Raw genomic sequence first — 14,947 nt, 5'->3', positions numbered from 1 at the left:
CAGAGAAAAGCTCATTAGACTGCTAGGACATGTAGGTGTAGATGACAAGATAGTAAATATAATACAGAGCCTATATGAGGGAAATGAGGTGCAGTTCACGTTAGGAGACGTCACTACTGGTTGGTTAGAAAATAATGTAGGAGTCAGACAAGGCTGTGTGATGTCCCCGACGCTTTTCAACATGTACCTCGAGGAGCTGATAGTGAGAATTAGGAAAGCCGGGAAAGGGGTAGAGATAGGAGGAGAAGTTAGGGTGCCTGGCTTACGCTGATGATGTAGTGTTGATGACGGAGAGGAAAGAGGAGATGGAGGAGATCCTGCACATAGCTCAGGCATATGGGAGGGAGTGGGACCTGAAATTTAGTGAAAGAAAATGTAAGGTTATGGAGTTTGGTAGTGGAGGCAGTAACCAATGGGTACTAGGAAACAACGTGCTGGAGGTAGTCGATAAATATATGTACCTAGGAATGGAGGTTAGCAAGGAAGGCATAGGAGGGGAGAAACAGAGGAAAGTGAATGAAGGGAAGGCAAGGAGGATGTCAGGGATGATAATAAATGGAGGCAATAGAGTAGTAAACAAATATGATGTAGGGCGAAGTCTGTGGAAAGGAGTAGGTGTACCATATTGCCTCTATGGATCAGAGATAACGCACTACAGAGAAGGGGACATCGCACAGCTAGAAAAGGTTCAGAACACAGTAGGCCGGTGGGGATTAGGAGCCCCTAGGAGCACAGCGGTAGAGGCCGTCAGAGGAGATATGGGATGGAGTACATTCAAGGAAAGAATTGTAAAGGGCAAGTTAGGCTTCCTTAAGAAAATTGAAAAGAGTAGTGAGGAGAGATGGGCAAAGAAAATACTGCAAGAAAGTGGAAACAAGTCCACCTGGGGGAAAGAGTTAGAGAGGTGGAAAAGGAGAGAACACCTGAGGGAAGAGTGGAATGAAATGGAGATCAGGGATGTGAAGAAGGCAGTAGAAAGGAACGGACAAGTCAAATGGCAGGAAGGAATGAGTGGCAAGTCAACGCTAAAATGGTACAGCAGGAAACAGAAACCAGAGGGAGTACACTGGCATGTAGGAGACTGGGGGAGCAAACTATTGTTTAAAGCAAGAACAGGAACCCTGGAGGTAAACGGCAGGAACAGGGACGGGGGAAACCAGGACTGTAGCTGTAGGACGGGGCAGATGGAAACAGTAGAACACCTAATAGTGGAATGCAGCAACTATGAGAGGCAGAGAGGGGAGTTGGTGGCAGGAGTAGTGATGGTAATAGGCGGAGAGGAGTGGGCTAGGAGACTAGAGGAGGAAAACGGGGCGATCTGCACGGTGTTGGGGCTGCATGGAGACAAAAAGGAAACGGAAAGAAAAATGGTAAAGTTGGCAAAAGTGTTCCTCGCGCAGTGCTGGGAAAAAAGGGCACAAATGTCCGTATAAGTGAATATAAGTGGCTTTATTTCAGATTAGAAAATTACATAACGCTGAAAAGAAAGTTGTGTGAATAAGAAGGGAGGAACGAGAGGAGGAGGACCTAAGAAGCGATACAAAGCGTTACAGGTCAAAAGAAGAAGAAGAAGAAGGAAGGGACGCTGTGCTCCGTGCTTCCCTTGTTATCCCTGCTATCCACGTGCCCCCCCTTGTTATCCTCGTGCTCCCGGCCTTGTAGCGGTGCCGTGGCGGGGCGTGTAGGCGTTGACATGTAAGCCCCGGTCGTCTACCCTCCGTGCCCTATGGGGGTCCGTGGACGGGGCAGGTAGTTTGGGTTAACCCGTCCGCTGCGGTTGGCACGGGTTTGGATTTCACTGTTAGCCTAGTATCATATATATAGTTTCATGTCTTTCTCTGTCTCTGTGGTGGATAGTGGAGTGTTTCCCATGTGGTATTGGTGTGCTGGATATCCTCTCCCAAGGTGCAGGACTACATTTTCTTCATTGAATTGTAGCAGCCACTTTTTGTTCCACTCCTGTAGCTTGATGAGGTCTTCTGCTAGGAAATGCACAGTCAAGGGGTCAAATATACTTTTCCCATTTCATTTCAACAGAGTAAATTTTAATGTACAGTGGAATTTTTCCATGTTGAGAATATGCTAACAGCTCCTCATTTTCATTTTTCATTTCCATCTTGCAGCACTCACGGTCATCGGCACTGCCCATACACTTAGTCCACCCTGGCGGGGACCTCACCAGTGACCGCCATGAAAACAGGGTCCCAGACAAGCCAGTTGGTCTGAAGGGTGAGTGTTTCCCTCAGTGTTGTGATTTACATCCTCTGTCCCCTTCAAATTGTCCCTCCTACCTCCTACCTTCTTATCCATCACTTACATTCTTAATTCCCAACAAACAGTATAAACCTAATATGTGTTGTGCATAGAATTTAGGATAACTTACAGGTCCAATACATTTGTATAATTTTGTTTTCATGGTACAAAATATTCATGTTTGGAAGCCATGATAAAACCTACATAGTGATCATGATGGTGGAGTCACTGTGTTATCTGCAGTGTCTTGTGGTCCATTACAGCCGTGGCGCTGACTGACCACATCAGGGTGTGCTGGCAGCCCCCCGCACAGCACAATGTGCTGCTGTGCGGCTACACCATTGCCTGGGACCAAGGCGTGGCGGACATCTACTCCAAGATCGTGGACAGCAAGCAGCACGGTTACATCATTGATAAGCTGGGTGTGTAAGATGATCATTTGTGACTAATTCTCCATTATCTGGCCAAGTAGTATGCAGACCTGCAGTGTGATTCTCCACAAGACAGGGATTTTGAATTAGCCACTTCTACATTTGTGTTGAGCCAAGAGAAGGTAAAGATTTTGTTAGCCTGTCAAATGCAATTGGCACGGATTTGCCCTCACTGTTAGTCTGGTAACCTTTCTCTGCCTCTCTGGTGGACAGTGGAGTGTTTCCCATGTAGTATTGGTGTGCTGGATATCCCCTCCCAAGGTGCAGGACTTTACATTTTTCTTCACTGAATTTTAGTAGAAACATTTTGATCCATTTCTATAGCTTGGTGAGGTCTTCTGGTAGGAAATCCACAGTCAATGGGTTAAATGATATCATAGTTAACCATTTATTGAGTCTGGAGTTAACATTACATTCACCCCCCCCAAAGAAAATGATGATGGAGTCCATAACAAGTTTTCATTTAAGCAAAGTAAAGTGAAGGTAGAGATCTTGCTAAGTAGATCATAGTTAAACATTTATTGAGTCTGTTAACATTTCACACACACACACACACACACACACACACACACACACACACACACACACACAAACACACACAGAAAAGTATTTACACACCATCATAAAGTTAGCTCTCCATATTGTGAAGACCCTGGACCATGAGAGCAATTATTGAGGGAAAGGAGGTGGTATTCTGAGTTGCCATTTTCAGACTCATCATCGTTCAGGCTCATTCCTCTGTCTGCCCTGAACTCTCAGATATTTCCTGGGTGGTCATAATGTTAGTCAGGTTATTCATTGGTTATCTGTGGCCTGTTATCTGTCTTTCTACCTGTTGTCTGTAAGTCTATCTCATTTGTTATCTGTTCTGCCCAGTTTAACCCCTTGACTGCGGATTTCCTAGCAGCAGACCTCGCCAAGCTACAGGAATGGAACAAAAAGTGTCCGTGGCTACAGTTCAGTGAAGAAAAGTGTAGTCCTGCACCTTGGGAGGGGATATCCAGCACACCAATACCACATGGGAAACACTCCACTATCCACCACAGACAGAGAGAGAAAGACCTGGGACTATGTTACCAGGCTACAAGTGAAGGCAAAATCCGTGCCAATCACAGCGGACGGGTTAAGGGTCGTGAAAAAATTGTTGTATTGTTACGATTAGGTCCATAACAAGTTCTCCATCTCCTCAGAACCCAACATGGAGTTTGTGATAAGCCTGCGAGCCTTCAACAATGTGGGTGACGGGCAACCGGTGTACCAGCAAGTCCGCACCCAGCCAGAGGAGGAGGAGGTGGTGGCACCCACGCTGGACCCGGCGGTGTGGGTGAAGGCCGTGGTGCTGACGCCCTTCACCGTGGTGCTGCAGTGGGCGGACACCATGCTGAGCCAGAACCAGGTGATTTATTTATTTATTTATTTATTATTATTATTATTTTTTTTTTTCAAGGGAGGCAACTCAAGGTAAACAAATTAAACAACAATTAAATGGCCACTAGATGCCGTTCCAAACACAAGCATGAAGAATGGGAGGTCAAAAGAGGTCAGTTTTGGGTAGTGTTGCTGGGCTGCTTCAGGGAGGGCAGTCATCAGCTGGAAAATATATGTTTTATCTCATGTTCTTTGTGCACTGTGTCACGACTTGCCACTTGCATCAACACAGCAGCGGAAAAGTTAGTCATTTGTCAAGGAACTTATTCACCACTTACACATTCTTGTTTCCCTGCACACACTCCCTTATTCACCTCATATCCACCTCTCCACATCCTTATTCGTAACTTGCATCCTGCTCCCTCCTACAAACTGCCACTCATTCACCTCATATCTTCCTCTCTATATCCTTATCCATTACTTACTCATACTCTCGTCCCAGCAAACTCCCTTATTCACCTCACGTCCACCTCACACATCCTTATCCATAACTCATGCATCCTCTTTTTCCTGCAAACAGTCCCTTATACACCTCATATCCTCCCTCATACATCCTTATCCTTCACTTACACATCCTCTTTTTCCTGCAAGCACTCCCTCACACCCTTCCTATCCTCCTGTCATTCATGTCTCATTTCACAAGCCAGTCCTTCATCCAGTGACCTTTCTTATGTTTTCCCTCCGTCCTTGTACCTGACTCCCTGTTAATACTGACCTTTGACTCCTGCAGTACAACAGCTGCACCACCTTCTCGTCCTCATCCTCCAGCCGCTACGTCAACGCCACGGATGTGACCTGCCTCATTGACAGCCTCAAGCCATCAACAGTGAGTTTGCTGTGAAGACCATCAGGGTGAGACCACAGTGCTGGAAGCCTTCGTTCTTCTTTCAGTAAATATTCACTCAGTCCTGCAACACTTCTCAAGGAAATCCTGCACAGCTGAATCCTTGCTGTGATGAGGCACAGAGAAATTATGACTCATAGGGTGAGCTATTATTAGTGTTTGAGATATTGATTTTTTCATTGACCTTTTGCAAATACTTAAAAATGAACCTTACATAATGGTATTAGAAACAGCACAGCAGGGTTGGCAATGATTTAATCAAATTGATTTAATCAAATGATTAAATCATTGATTTTATTTGTATTTTTTCTGAGTAAAAGTATTCCATAGGTAAAATGATGTGCTCCAAAGATGATAAAGTAAAACAACCTATTCATGTGCAATGATTCATTTATTCTCTTCAAAGTATAAAAAAAGGATTCCTACATTATTATATCCTCCTGCGCTAATGTTGCCAACTTGACATGTTTTTTACTAGGTAAAAAATCAGCCTCCTTTAGTCTTTACTAACTTGGCTGGCAATGTATCATAATAGCAACCAAGGTTTGCAACCAAACTGTAACAGAATAGAAGTAGATATTCTTCTGTATGGTAATAATATAATATTTTGTCATGAAAATGACAACTTCAGGCAACTCTATCTGTCCTAAACCTGCTCCTGTACCAACTACAAACAAGTACTGAACAAGTATGTATCTGGATCCTTGACTGTGCTCAGACTTACAGGCCTAAACTTAAACTTAAAGTAACCGGCTGGAGTAGGTAGGAAGACACCTACCGAACGGGCGCAAGCCACTCCCGGTGAGGTATATATGGGAGGTGAGAAGGGAGCTGAAGCCCTCCAAAGACCCTTCCCATGTCCTCACTAACCGTTTCCCTATTGTCTCACCAACACCGGAGAGTAGTTCAGCATGCTCTCTAAAGACAGATCCTCTCTTTATCCACACCACACTACATTCACATAACATATACACCTTTTTCCAAAATTCAAAATTCAAAATGGCTCAATTAAGCAATGCCTCGGAGTCCCCGCCTGGGGGGGGGACCACAAATTCCCCCAGGGAGGACTCCCCTTCTGGCTGCCGACCCGAGAGGTGTCTTGATAACTCCTCGAACCTCTTTCTTCTCAATTTCTGCAACATTCGCGGTCTTCGCTCTAATTTTCATTCTGTGGAACATCATCTCTCCTCCTCTAAACCTCACCTTCTCTTCCTTACCGAAACACAGGTTTCTGAGGCTACTGACAGCAATCTCTACTCTGTTCCCTCCTACTATCTCTATCCTAAATTTCAATCCAAAGCTGGATGTTGCGCCTACGTGCGCAACGACATCACTTGCTCTCGTGCCCACGACCTTGACTCTTCTGAATTTTCCACCATCTGGTTAAGACTTCACTGTCATTCTATTACTAAATACATATGTGCTGTTTATCTCTCACCTAACTCTACCAACTATGTAAAATTCTTTGACTATTTGAATTCTAAAGTGGAGCACATCTTGACCCACTCTCCTTCGCTGAAATCTCCATCCTAGGAGATTTCAATGTTCACCACCAGCTTTGGCTTTCATCCTCTTTCACTGACCATCCTGGTGAACAAGCCTACAACTTTGCTATCCTCAACGACCTAGAGCAGTTGGTCCAGCACCCTACACGTATTCCTGACCGTCTTGGAGATCGGCCCAACATTCTAGACCTCTTCCTTACCTCAAACCCTTCTGCTTATTCTGTCAAACTGTTCTCTCTGTTGGGCTCCTCCGATCACAATCTTATTTCTGCATCCTGTCCTATCGCTCCTGTACATCCTCTGGACCCACCGAAGAGGCGATGCTTCTGGCATTTTGCTTCAGCTCGGTGGGACGACCTGAGGATGTACTTTTCCGATTTCCCGTGGAATGATTATTGCTTCCAGGATAGAGACCCCTCTGTGTGTGCTCAGCGCATCACAGAGGTGATTGTCTCTGGAATGGAGGCATACATTCCTCGTTCTTTCTCTACTCCTCACGCTAAAAAGCCTTGGTTTAATCACGCTTGTTCTCGTGCTGTCAATGATAGAGAGGTAGCTCACAAAAGATACCAGAGCCTTCAAACTAATGTTAATTATGAACTTTACATTTCTGCCCGAAATCGTGCCAAATCTATTCTCCGACTAACCAAAAATTCTTTCATTAATAGAAAATGTCAAAACCTTGCTTTCTCTAACTCTTCCCGTGACTTCTGGCATCTAGCCAAAAACATCTCCTCCAACTTCACTTCTTCATCTTTCACTCCACTCCTCAGTCCTGACGGCAACACTGCCGTCTCATCTATCTCTAAGGCTGAACTCTTCTCTCAAACTTTTTCTAAAAACTCCACTCTGGACGATTCTGGGCATATTCCTCCTACTCATCCCCCCTCTGACTCCTTTATGCCTGTTATAAAGATTCTTCAAAATGATGTTTTATATGCCCTCTCTGGCCTAAATCCTCAGAAAACTTATGGACCTGATGGAGTGCCTCCTATTGTCCTTAAAACTGTGCCTCCGTGCTGTCACCCTGCCTGGTCAAACTCTTTCGCCTCTGCCTGTCAACATCTACCTTTCCTTCTTGCTGGAAGTATGCCTTCACACAGCCTGTACCTAAGAAGGGTGACCGCTCCAATCCCTCAAACTACCGTCCTATTGCTTTACTTTCTTGTCTATCTAAAGCTTTTGAATCAATCCTTAACCGTAAGATTCAAAAGCACCTTTCCACTTCTGACCTTCTATCTGATCGCCAGTATGGGTTCCGCAAGGGGCGTTCTACTGGTGATCTCCTAGCCTTCTTAACTGACTCTTGGTCATCCTCTCTTAGCCGTTTCGGTGAAACTTTTGCTATTGCGCTGGACATATCAAAAGCTTTTGATAGGGTCTGGCACAAATCTTTGCTTTCTAAACTACCCTCCTACGGTTTCTATCCTTCTCTCTATACCTTTATCTCCAGTTTCCTTTCTGACCGTTCTATTTCTGCCGTGGTAGACGGTCACTGTTCTTCCCCTAAATCTATTAACAGTGGTGTCCCACAGGGTTCTGTCCTATCTCCCACTCTTTTCTGTTGTTCATTGATGATCTTCTTTCCAAAACGAACTGTTCTATCCATTCCTACGCCGATGATTCCACTCTGCATTATTCAACTTCTTTTAATAGAAGACCCACCCTTCAGGAACTTAACGACTCAAGGCTGGAGGCTGCAGAACGCTTAGCCTCAGACCTTACTATTATTTCCGATTGGGGCAAGAAGAACCTGGTGTCCTTCAACGCCTCAAAAACACAGTTTCTCCACCTATCCACTCGACACAATCTTCCAAACAACTATCCCCTATTCTTTGACAACACCCAGCTATCACCTTCCTCAACACTAAACATCCTCGGTCTATCCTTAACTCAAAATCTCAACTGGAAACTTCATATCTCATCTCTTACTAAATCAGCTTCCTCGAGGCTGGGCGTTCTGTACCGTCTCCGCCAGTTCTTCTCCCCTGCACAGTTGCTGTCCATATACAAGGGCCTTGTCCGCCCTCGTATGGAGTATGCATCTCATGTGTGGGGGGGCTCCACTCACATAGCTCTTCTGGACAGAGTGGAGGCAAAGGCTCTTCGTCTCATCAGCTCTCCTCCTCATACTGATAGTCTTCTACCTCTTAAATTCCGCCGCAATGTTGCCTCTCTTTCTATCTTCTATCGATATTTCCACGCTGACTGCTCTTCTGAACTTGCTAACTGCATGCCTCCCCCCCTCCCGCGGCCCCGCTGCACTCGACTTTCTACTCATGCTCATCCCTATACTGTCCAAACCCCTTATGCAAGAGTTAACCAGCATCTTCACTCTTTCATCCCTCACGCTGGTAAACTCTGGAACAATCTTCCTTCATCTGTATTTCCTCCTGCCTACGACTTGAACTCTTTCAAGAGGAGGGTATCAGGACACCTCTCCTCCCGAAACTGACTTATCTTTCGGCCACCTCTTTGGATTCTTTTTAGGAGCAGCGAGTAGCAGGCTTTTTTTTTTTTATTAATGTTTACTTTTTTGTGCCCTTGAGCTGTCTCCTTTTCTTTAAAAAAAAAAAAAAAAAAAAAAAAATTATGGAAACTTATGAATCACTCACCAGGAGATATATATATATATATATATATATATATATATATATATATATATATATATATATATATATATATATATATATATATATATATATATATATATATATATATATATATATAAAATGCATGATGGGGGTGCGTTGAAGTTTTGGTGTGCGACAATCACACTTTTTCCCACACACTTTTCCCCATCAGGTTTGGCGTGAGTCCCCCTATAGCCTGGTGGCCTCCAACACCCTGCTGGTGGCCTGACCATCCTGGCCCTCCCTGGCCAGCCGTCCACCACCACCTTCACCCGGCAGCCGCTGCAGTGGAACAATGGGAGGATCACAGGTGAGCTGATGGGTTACCAGGATGGTATCTTCAAATTATATAAAAATAAAAAAGAGTCAGTGTGCCAAACCACAGTGATGTACTAGACTACATAGTTAAGGGAACACACCTTCACTGACGTGGAAAAGACCTGGATATATAGTAAATAAACAGTGACTTAGGTCATGGTGGTGGGCAGCGTGGGCCAGGCAGGAAGCAAGAACCATACATCCTGTCAGCCACTATAAATACAATTTGCCTGAGCCACTACCGGGCTGGGGTCATCCAAGAGGCCCCTCCAAAGAGCCTACTGGAGCTATGGGCAGCACTTAACCCAGTAGCTGCAGGGATCATGTCTCTGAAAGGCCACTCTAAGCACTGCCTTGGGCCGACCATCAGGACCCACCGGGAAGAAGCCTACCGGCGCAATAGGCCGCGACGTAAAAAAAAGAGAGAGAGAGAGAAAATCATCACTCAGGCAAGCCATTTTATAATATATATCAATGCATTTGTGATCAGTTTATGCATCATCTATTTAGGCCCGTCGCTGCTACACGGTAAAGCCACAAATTTTGCCTGTCACTGGTACACGGTTAAAAAAAGATTATTGAGAGAGTAATTTTGTTTGTTCCAGGCTACGTGATATTCCTCACCACGGACCAAACTGTCGGTGACTGGGTGACGGGGGAAGTGACGGGGGACTGGCTCACCCTTACCGTCCATGGACTGACGCCTTCAAGGAAGTATTTGCACAAGATGCACTCTCACCATGTCAAAGGTTTTGGTCCATTCTCCTCCGTGGAAAGCTTCACGACTTCCAGGTAAGGAAGTGTTAGTCTTAGGGAGCCGTCATTGCTGTGGTGCATCAGTCACTGTTCTCCCAGTTATGCACATGTTGTGTCCCACCATACTGTCCCTCATCATGGAGCACTCCCTCCCTGAGGCTGACTTGAGGCCCATTACCTGCATGCTGTGTGCTGTGGTGCATCAGTCACTGTTCTCCCAGTTATGCACATGTTGTGTCCCACCACACTGTCCCTCATCATGGAGCACTCCCTCCCTGAGGCTGACCTGAGGCCCATTACCTGCATGCTGTGTGAATGCCACTTCTGGCTCTGTGGGCATGTGGGTAAACCCTGCTTACCAGGTTGTTTATGTAAGGGACAATCCTTAGTAAAGAGTGTGCCCAGAAAGTTGGGTTAGAGCAGGTTGATGGATCCTGCTGGGAGGTACATGGTATGGGGAAGGTGCCTGCATAGGGACCTGCACAGAGGAACCCCCAAGAATGGTGTCATAGTTTGGGTGAGGCAGGCTGGCAGAGGCCCCCATTGATTGACTGATTGATTAAGCCAATGTTAAAAATATTATACATCTGCTCCTGTGTTCCAGCTGTTGACAAGAGCATCGGTGAGCCCCCAGGCTGGTGTGTGGAGCGAGAGGCCTGATTGTGCTGGTGATCGCTGGCGTGGCAGGAGCCATGACCAGCTGGGGGCCTTCTTGGCCACCACACTGTACTGCCGCGGGTCAAGGCGGAGCCCAGGCCAAGCATTGTGTAAGGTGGCAGGACAGTTTCTTGTTGGTGTGTTTCATCCCATGACTCATTTCAGCAATCCTTTACACTGACTGCAGGAACTTTTTATTCACTTTGTAATATGGAGAACAAGGCTGCAGGGCATAGTCCACAAAGACTTAAGTTTGCCAAGATTAGAGAAAGAAAAAAAAAGGTAAACTTGTTCATAGGAAATGTTCAAGATGGACTTTCATTTTGTGCTGTACATAGATGCAGGGTAACAAGTGACCTCTGTTTGTGATATCTGTGTCTCTTGGTGGAGCAGCTAACACGTGTTTCTAACTTGTGATTGCTTGCAGTGTGCTGGCTGGGAGCTATTTCTTTAAATTAATTCAAATATGCTTTGTTGAACTCAAACCTCATACCTTTAACATCCATCCTGTTTTGAAGATTGCATGTGCCCTTCCATCTCCCTCTGGACAGCCCTGCAGTACAGCAGCAGCACTCAGTAGTATTTAGCTAGTAAGATACATCACTTCCTTGCAGTGTTGGCGGCAGCTGCAGTGAGAGCAACAAGCCTGGCGTCCAGCCTCCAGACCTGTGGATCCATCACGGCCACTTGGAGCTGAAGAACTTTGACAAGGGTGAGCGCAGCAACTCCCCCAACCACGCCTCCATCATCCAGCACACAGGTGGGTGTCTGTCAGTCATTGAACAGTGTGCAGCTCATGGGAGTCCTGTCATTTGTGTGGTATTTTTTGTAATATTTGGTTGCTGGTGTTTTGTTGCCAGTCACTGCTGCGTTGTAGTGTGCCAGTGACGCCACACACAACCTTACACAACCCCCGGACACTCCAGTATGAGAGTCATCACACATTACAGAGTTTCCATCTATCTCTATCCAGACACTCCCTCCGTGCCTGCTCAAAGTTTCTCAAAGATCTTTCCCCCCTCTCCCTAACGTACTCTTGCACCCTATCCCTCCATTTCACTCAAGGTCGTCCTCTAGCATTCCCTCCCTCTATCTCACTCACATACACCCTTCTGGTCATCTTACTCTCCTTCATTTGCTCCATGTGGCCAAACCACTTTAAAGTCTGTCGCTTCACTTCTTCCACCACTCCACGCTTCTTCCCTTCACCCCCGTGACACATTCCAAAACTCTCGTACACACTTCATTACTCATTCCTTCCATTCTACTCACACCACAAGCACTTCTCAAATAACTCATTTCCACTGCCTGCACTCTAGACCTCTGACTTTCATTCCAGGCCCTCGTTTCACTTGCATATGTGAGGGTTGGTACTATTATTGTATTTCTCAAATCCCTCTTTACCTCCATGCTCACACTTCTGCCATTCATGATTTGTCTCAAAGACCCTACCACCCTTCTTCCTTGCAATGCCCTTTCTCTTGTCACTCTCTCTGCACCACCATGCTTACACATAACTGATCCAAGAGCCGCGGGTCACTCTTCTCAAATGCTCTGAAACCCAGTTCCAGGTTGACCCTGGGCTCATAGAGTCTATACTGTTCTGCACTGTGTCTCAGTGACATGGTGGTGTCCAAATGAAAATCCTGTAGAATATTTCTCAAATATCCAGGTTTACCAAATCGCATTGCTTGATAAGTCAAGACAAATATTTTGTAGACTATGCGTGCCTTGATGGGCAGCCAATGCAAGTCTGTGAGTGCAGGTGTTATTCTCTCACGGGGGGGCAGACCCTTTGTTAGCCTTGCCTTAATGGACAGCCAATGCAAGTCTGTGAGTGCAGGTGTTATTCTCTCATGGGGGGCAGACCCTTTATTAGCCTTGCCTTAATGGGCAGCCAATGCAAGTCTGTGAGTGCAGGTGTTATTCTCTCACGGGGGGCAGACCCTTTATTAGCCTTGCCTTAATGGACAGCCAATGCAAGTCTGTGAGTGCAGGTGTTATTCTCTCACGGGGGGCAGACCCTTTGTTAGCCTTGCCTTAATGGACAGCCAATGCAAGTCTATAAGTGCAGGTGTTATTCTCTCATGGGGGGCAGACCCTTTATTAGCCTTGCCTTAATGGACAGCCAATGCAAGTCTGTGAGTGCAGGTGTTATTCTCTCATGGGGGGCAGACCCTTTATTAGCCGTGCCTTAATGGGCAGCCAATGCAAGTCTGTGAGTGCAGGTGTTATTCTCTCATGGGGGGCAGACCCTTTATTAGCCTTGCCTTAATGGGCAGCCAATGCAAGTCTGTGAGTGCAGGTGTTATTCTCTCATGGGGGGCAGACCCTTTATTAGCCTTGCCTTAATGGACAGCCAATGCAAGTCTGTGAGTGCAGGTGTTATTCTCTCACGGGGGGGCAGACCCTTTGTTAGCCTTGCCTTAATGGACAGCCAATGCAAGTCTGTAAGTGCAGGTGTTATTCTCTCACGGGGGGGCAGACCCTTTGTTAGCCTTGCCTTAATGGACAGCCAATGCAAGTCTATAAGTGCAGGTGTTATTCTCTCACGGGGGGGCAGACCCTTTGTTAGCCTTGCCTTAATGGACAGCCAATGCAAGTCTATAAGTGCAGGTGTTATTCTCTCATGGGGGGCAGACCCTTTATTAGCCTTGCCTTAATGGACAGCCAATGCAAGTCTGTGAGTGCAGGTGTTATTCTCTCACGGGGGGCAGACCCTTTATTAGCCTTGCCTTAATGGACAGCCAATGCAAGTCTATAAGTGCAGGTGTTATTCTCTCACGGGGGGGCAGACCCTTTGTTAGCCTTGCCTTAATGGACAGCCAATGCAAGTCTATAAGTGCAGGTGTTATTCTCTCATGGGGGGCAGACCCTTTGTTAGCCTTGCCTTAATGGACAGCCAATGCAAGTCTGTGAGTGCAGGTGTTATTCTCTCACCAGACCCTTTGTTAGCCTTGCCTTAATGGACAGCCAATGCAAGTCTGTGAGTGCAGGTGTTATTCTCTCACCAGACCCTTTGTTAGCCTTGCAGCTCTGTTCATAACAAGTTGTAGTTTCTTCAGTAGATATTTATGAAGGCCATAATAAAGTGAGTTACAATAATCCAGCTTTCTGTTTACATGATTATATATAAGCATCTTCATAGTCTTATCATCCAGGTATTTCTTGACAAATGCAATATTTCTCAGATGGTAGCCTGCCGTTCTCACCACTTGATTGATCTGTTCTTTGAATGATGGAGTGCAGTCAAGTATCACACCTAAATGTTTGACTGACTTTTTTACAGTCCTAGTGTCATCTTTTATCCGAAGAGTGGAAACATCTAGCCTCCTGAGATCCTTGTTCTTCCCCACAATCAAACATTCAGTTTTATCCTCATTCAGCTTCAGTTGCTTAGAATTCATCCATTTCCCGACATCATCCATAATTCTGCTCAGCTTATCTTCAGTGTTTTCCACATCACTCAGCGACACATAGAACTGTGTATCATCAGCATACAGTTTAAAGTCAACTTCATGCCTTCTTAGCAAATGTGCAAGACCAATAGTATAAACACAGAATAAAATTGGACCCAGTACACTTCTCTCGGGGACTACTCTTTGCAAAAGTTTATGAGTAGAGAACGATTTACCTATTTGCACACAGTAAGTTCTGTTCTCAAGGTAACTCCTCAGATAATCCAGCACACCACCCTCAATTCCAATATTCTTACAATCCCGAAGCAATAGACTGTGCTCACCGTGTCAAACGCAGCACTCAAGTCTAACAAAATCAGAACACCACACTTCCCTTCATCCATAAGCACAAGCAAGTTGTTTACCACCAAACAGAGAGTAGTTTCAGTTGAGTAAAGCCTCTTGTAGGCAGATTCATTATCCGGTAAAGCCTGCACCACTAGCAGATGCTCCATTAGCTGATTTAAGATCACATTTTCAAGTATCTTGGATAGAAACGTCAAGTTGGATACTGGTCTAGAGGAACTAAACACTGTGGGTCCAGTTTACCTTTAACGATAGGTTTCACGATCGCCGCTTTCTCACTCTCAGGGAAAGTCTTGTTTTCGATACTAGTGTTAACCATCACAGTCATAATATTTAATAAATCACTAAAGTTTCCACT

The 14,947-nt window shown here is 45.5% G+C and overlaps 1 protein-coding gene and 1 long non-coding RNA gene across 8 annotated transcripts; both read left to right on the top strand.

Annotated features, from left to right (window-relative positions):
* Positions 1-243: 243 nt before the first annotated feature.
* LOC126991919 (neogenin-like) lies at positions 244-5,857 on the top strand. Of its 4 annotated transcripts, XM_050850595.1 has the most exons (5): positions 244-1,695; positions 2,124-2,229; positions 2,517-2,675; positions 3,875-4,080; positions 4,843-5,857. In XM_050850595.1, exons 4-5 carry the CDS (start codon positions 3,883-3,885, stop codon positions 4,951-4,953), a joined length of 309 nt encoding a protein of 102 aa, XP_050706552.1. In that variant the 5' UTR covers positions 244-1,695; positions 2,124-2,229; positions 2,517-2,675; positions 3,875-3,882; the 3' UTR covers positions 4,954-5,857. The 4 variants fall into 4 exon arrangements, 1 of the variants encoding a protein (XP_050706552.1); XR_007745943.1 differs by lacking the exons at positions 3,875-4,080; positions 4,843-5,857 and having other exon boundaries at positions 2,517-2,669; XR_007745944.1 differs by lacking the exons at positions 3,875-4,080; positions 4,843-5,857 and having other exon boundaries at positions 244-1,749; positions 2,517-2,669.
* Positions 5,858-12,632: 6,775 nt separating this feature from the next.
* LOC126991921 (uncharacterized) lies at positions 12,633-13,939 on the top strand. Of its 4 annotated transcripts, XR_007745947.1 has the most exons (6): positions 12,681-12,822; positions 12,900-12,976; positions 13,054-13,207; positions 13,442-13,595; positions 13,674-13,750; positions 13,822-13,928. It is a non-coding gene; the product is annotated as an uncharacterized LOC126991921 (long non-coding RNA). The 4 variants fall into 4 exon arrangements; XR_007745949.1 differs by lacking the exon at positions 12,681-12,822 and adding an exon at positions 12,633-12,668 and having other exon boundaries at positions 13,674-13,939; XR_007745946.1 differs by having other exon boundaries at positions 13,674-13,939.
* Positions 13,940-14,947: the final 1,008 nt, after the last annotated feature.

This window comes from Eriocheir sinensis, unplaced genomic scaffold, assembly GCF_024679095.1.
Source record: "Eriocheir sinensis breed Jianghai 21 unplaced genomic scaffold, ASM2467909v1 Scaffold362, whole genome shotgun sequence".
In the NCBI taxonomy this organism is placed as follows: Eukaryota; Metazoa; Arthropoda; class Malacostraca; order Decapoda; family Varunidae; genus Eriocheir; species Eriocheir sinensis.
Note: the sequence above shows the minus strand (reverse complement) of the source record. Positions and strands in the feature narration are given on the sequence as shown.

Coding starts and splice junctions, on each gene's coding strand:
- LOC126991919 (XM_050850595.1), top strand. CDS start 3,883: ATGGAGTTTGTGATAAGCCTGCGAGCCTTCAACAATGTGGGTGACGGG. Junction 4,081..4,842: donor CCATGCTGAGCCAGAACCAG/GTGATTTATTTA, acceptor TGACTCCTGCAG/TACAACAGCTGCACCACCTT.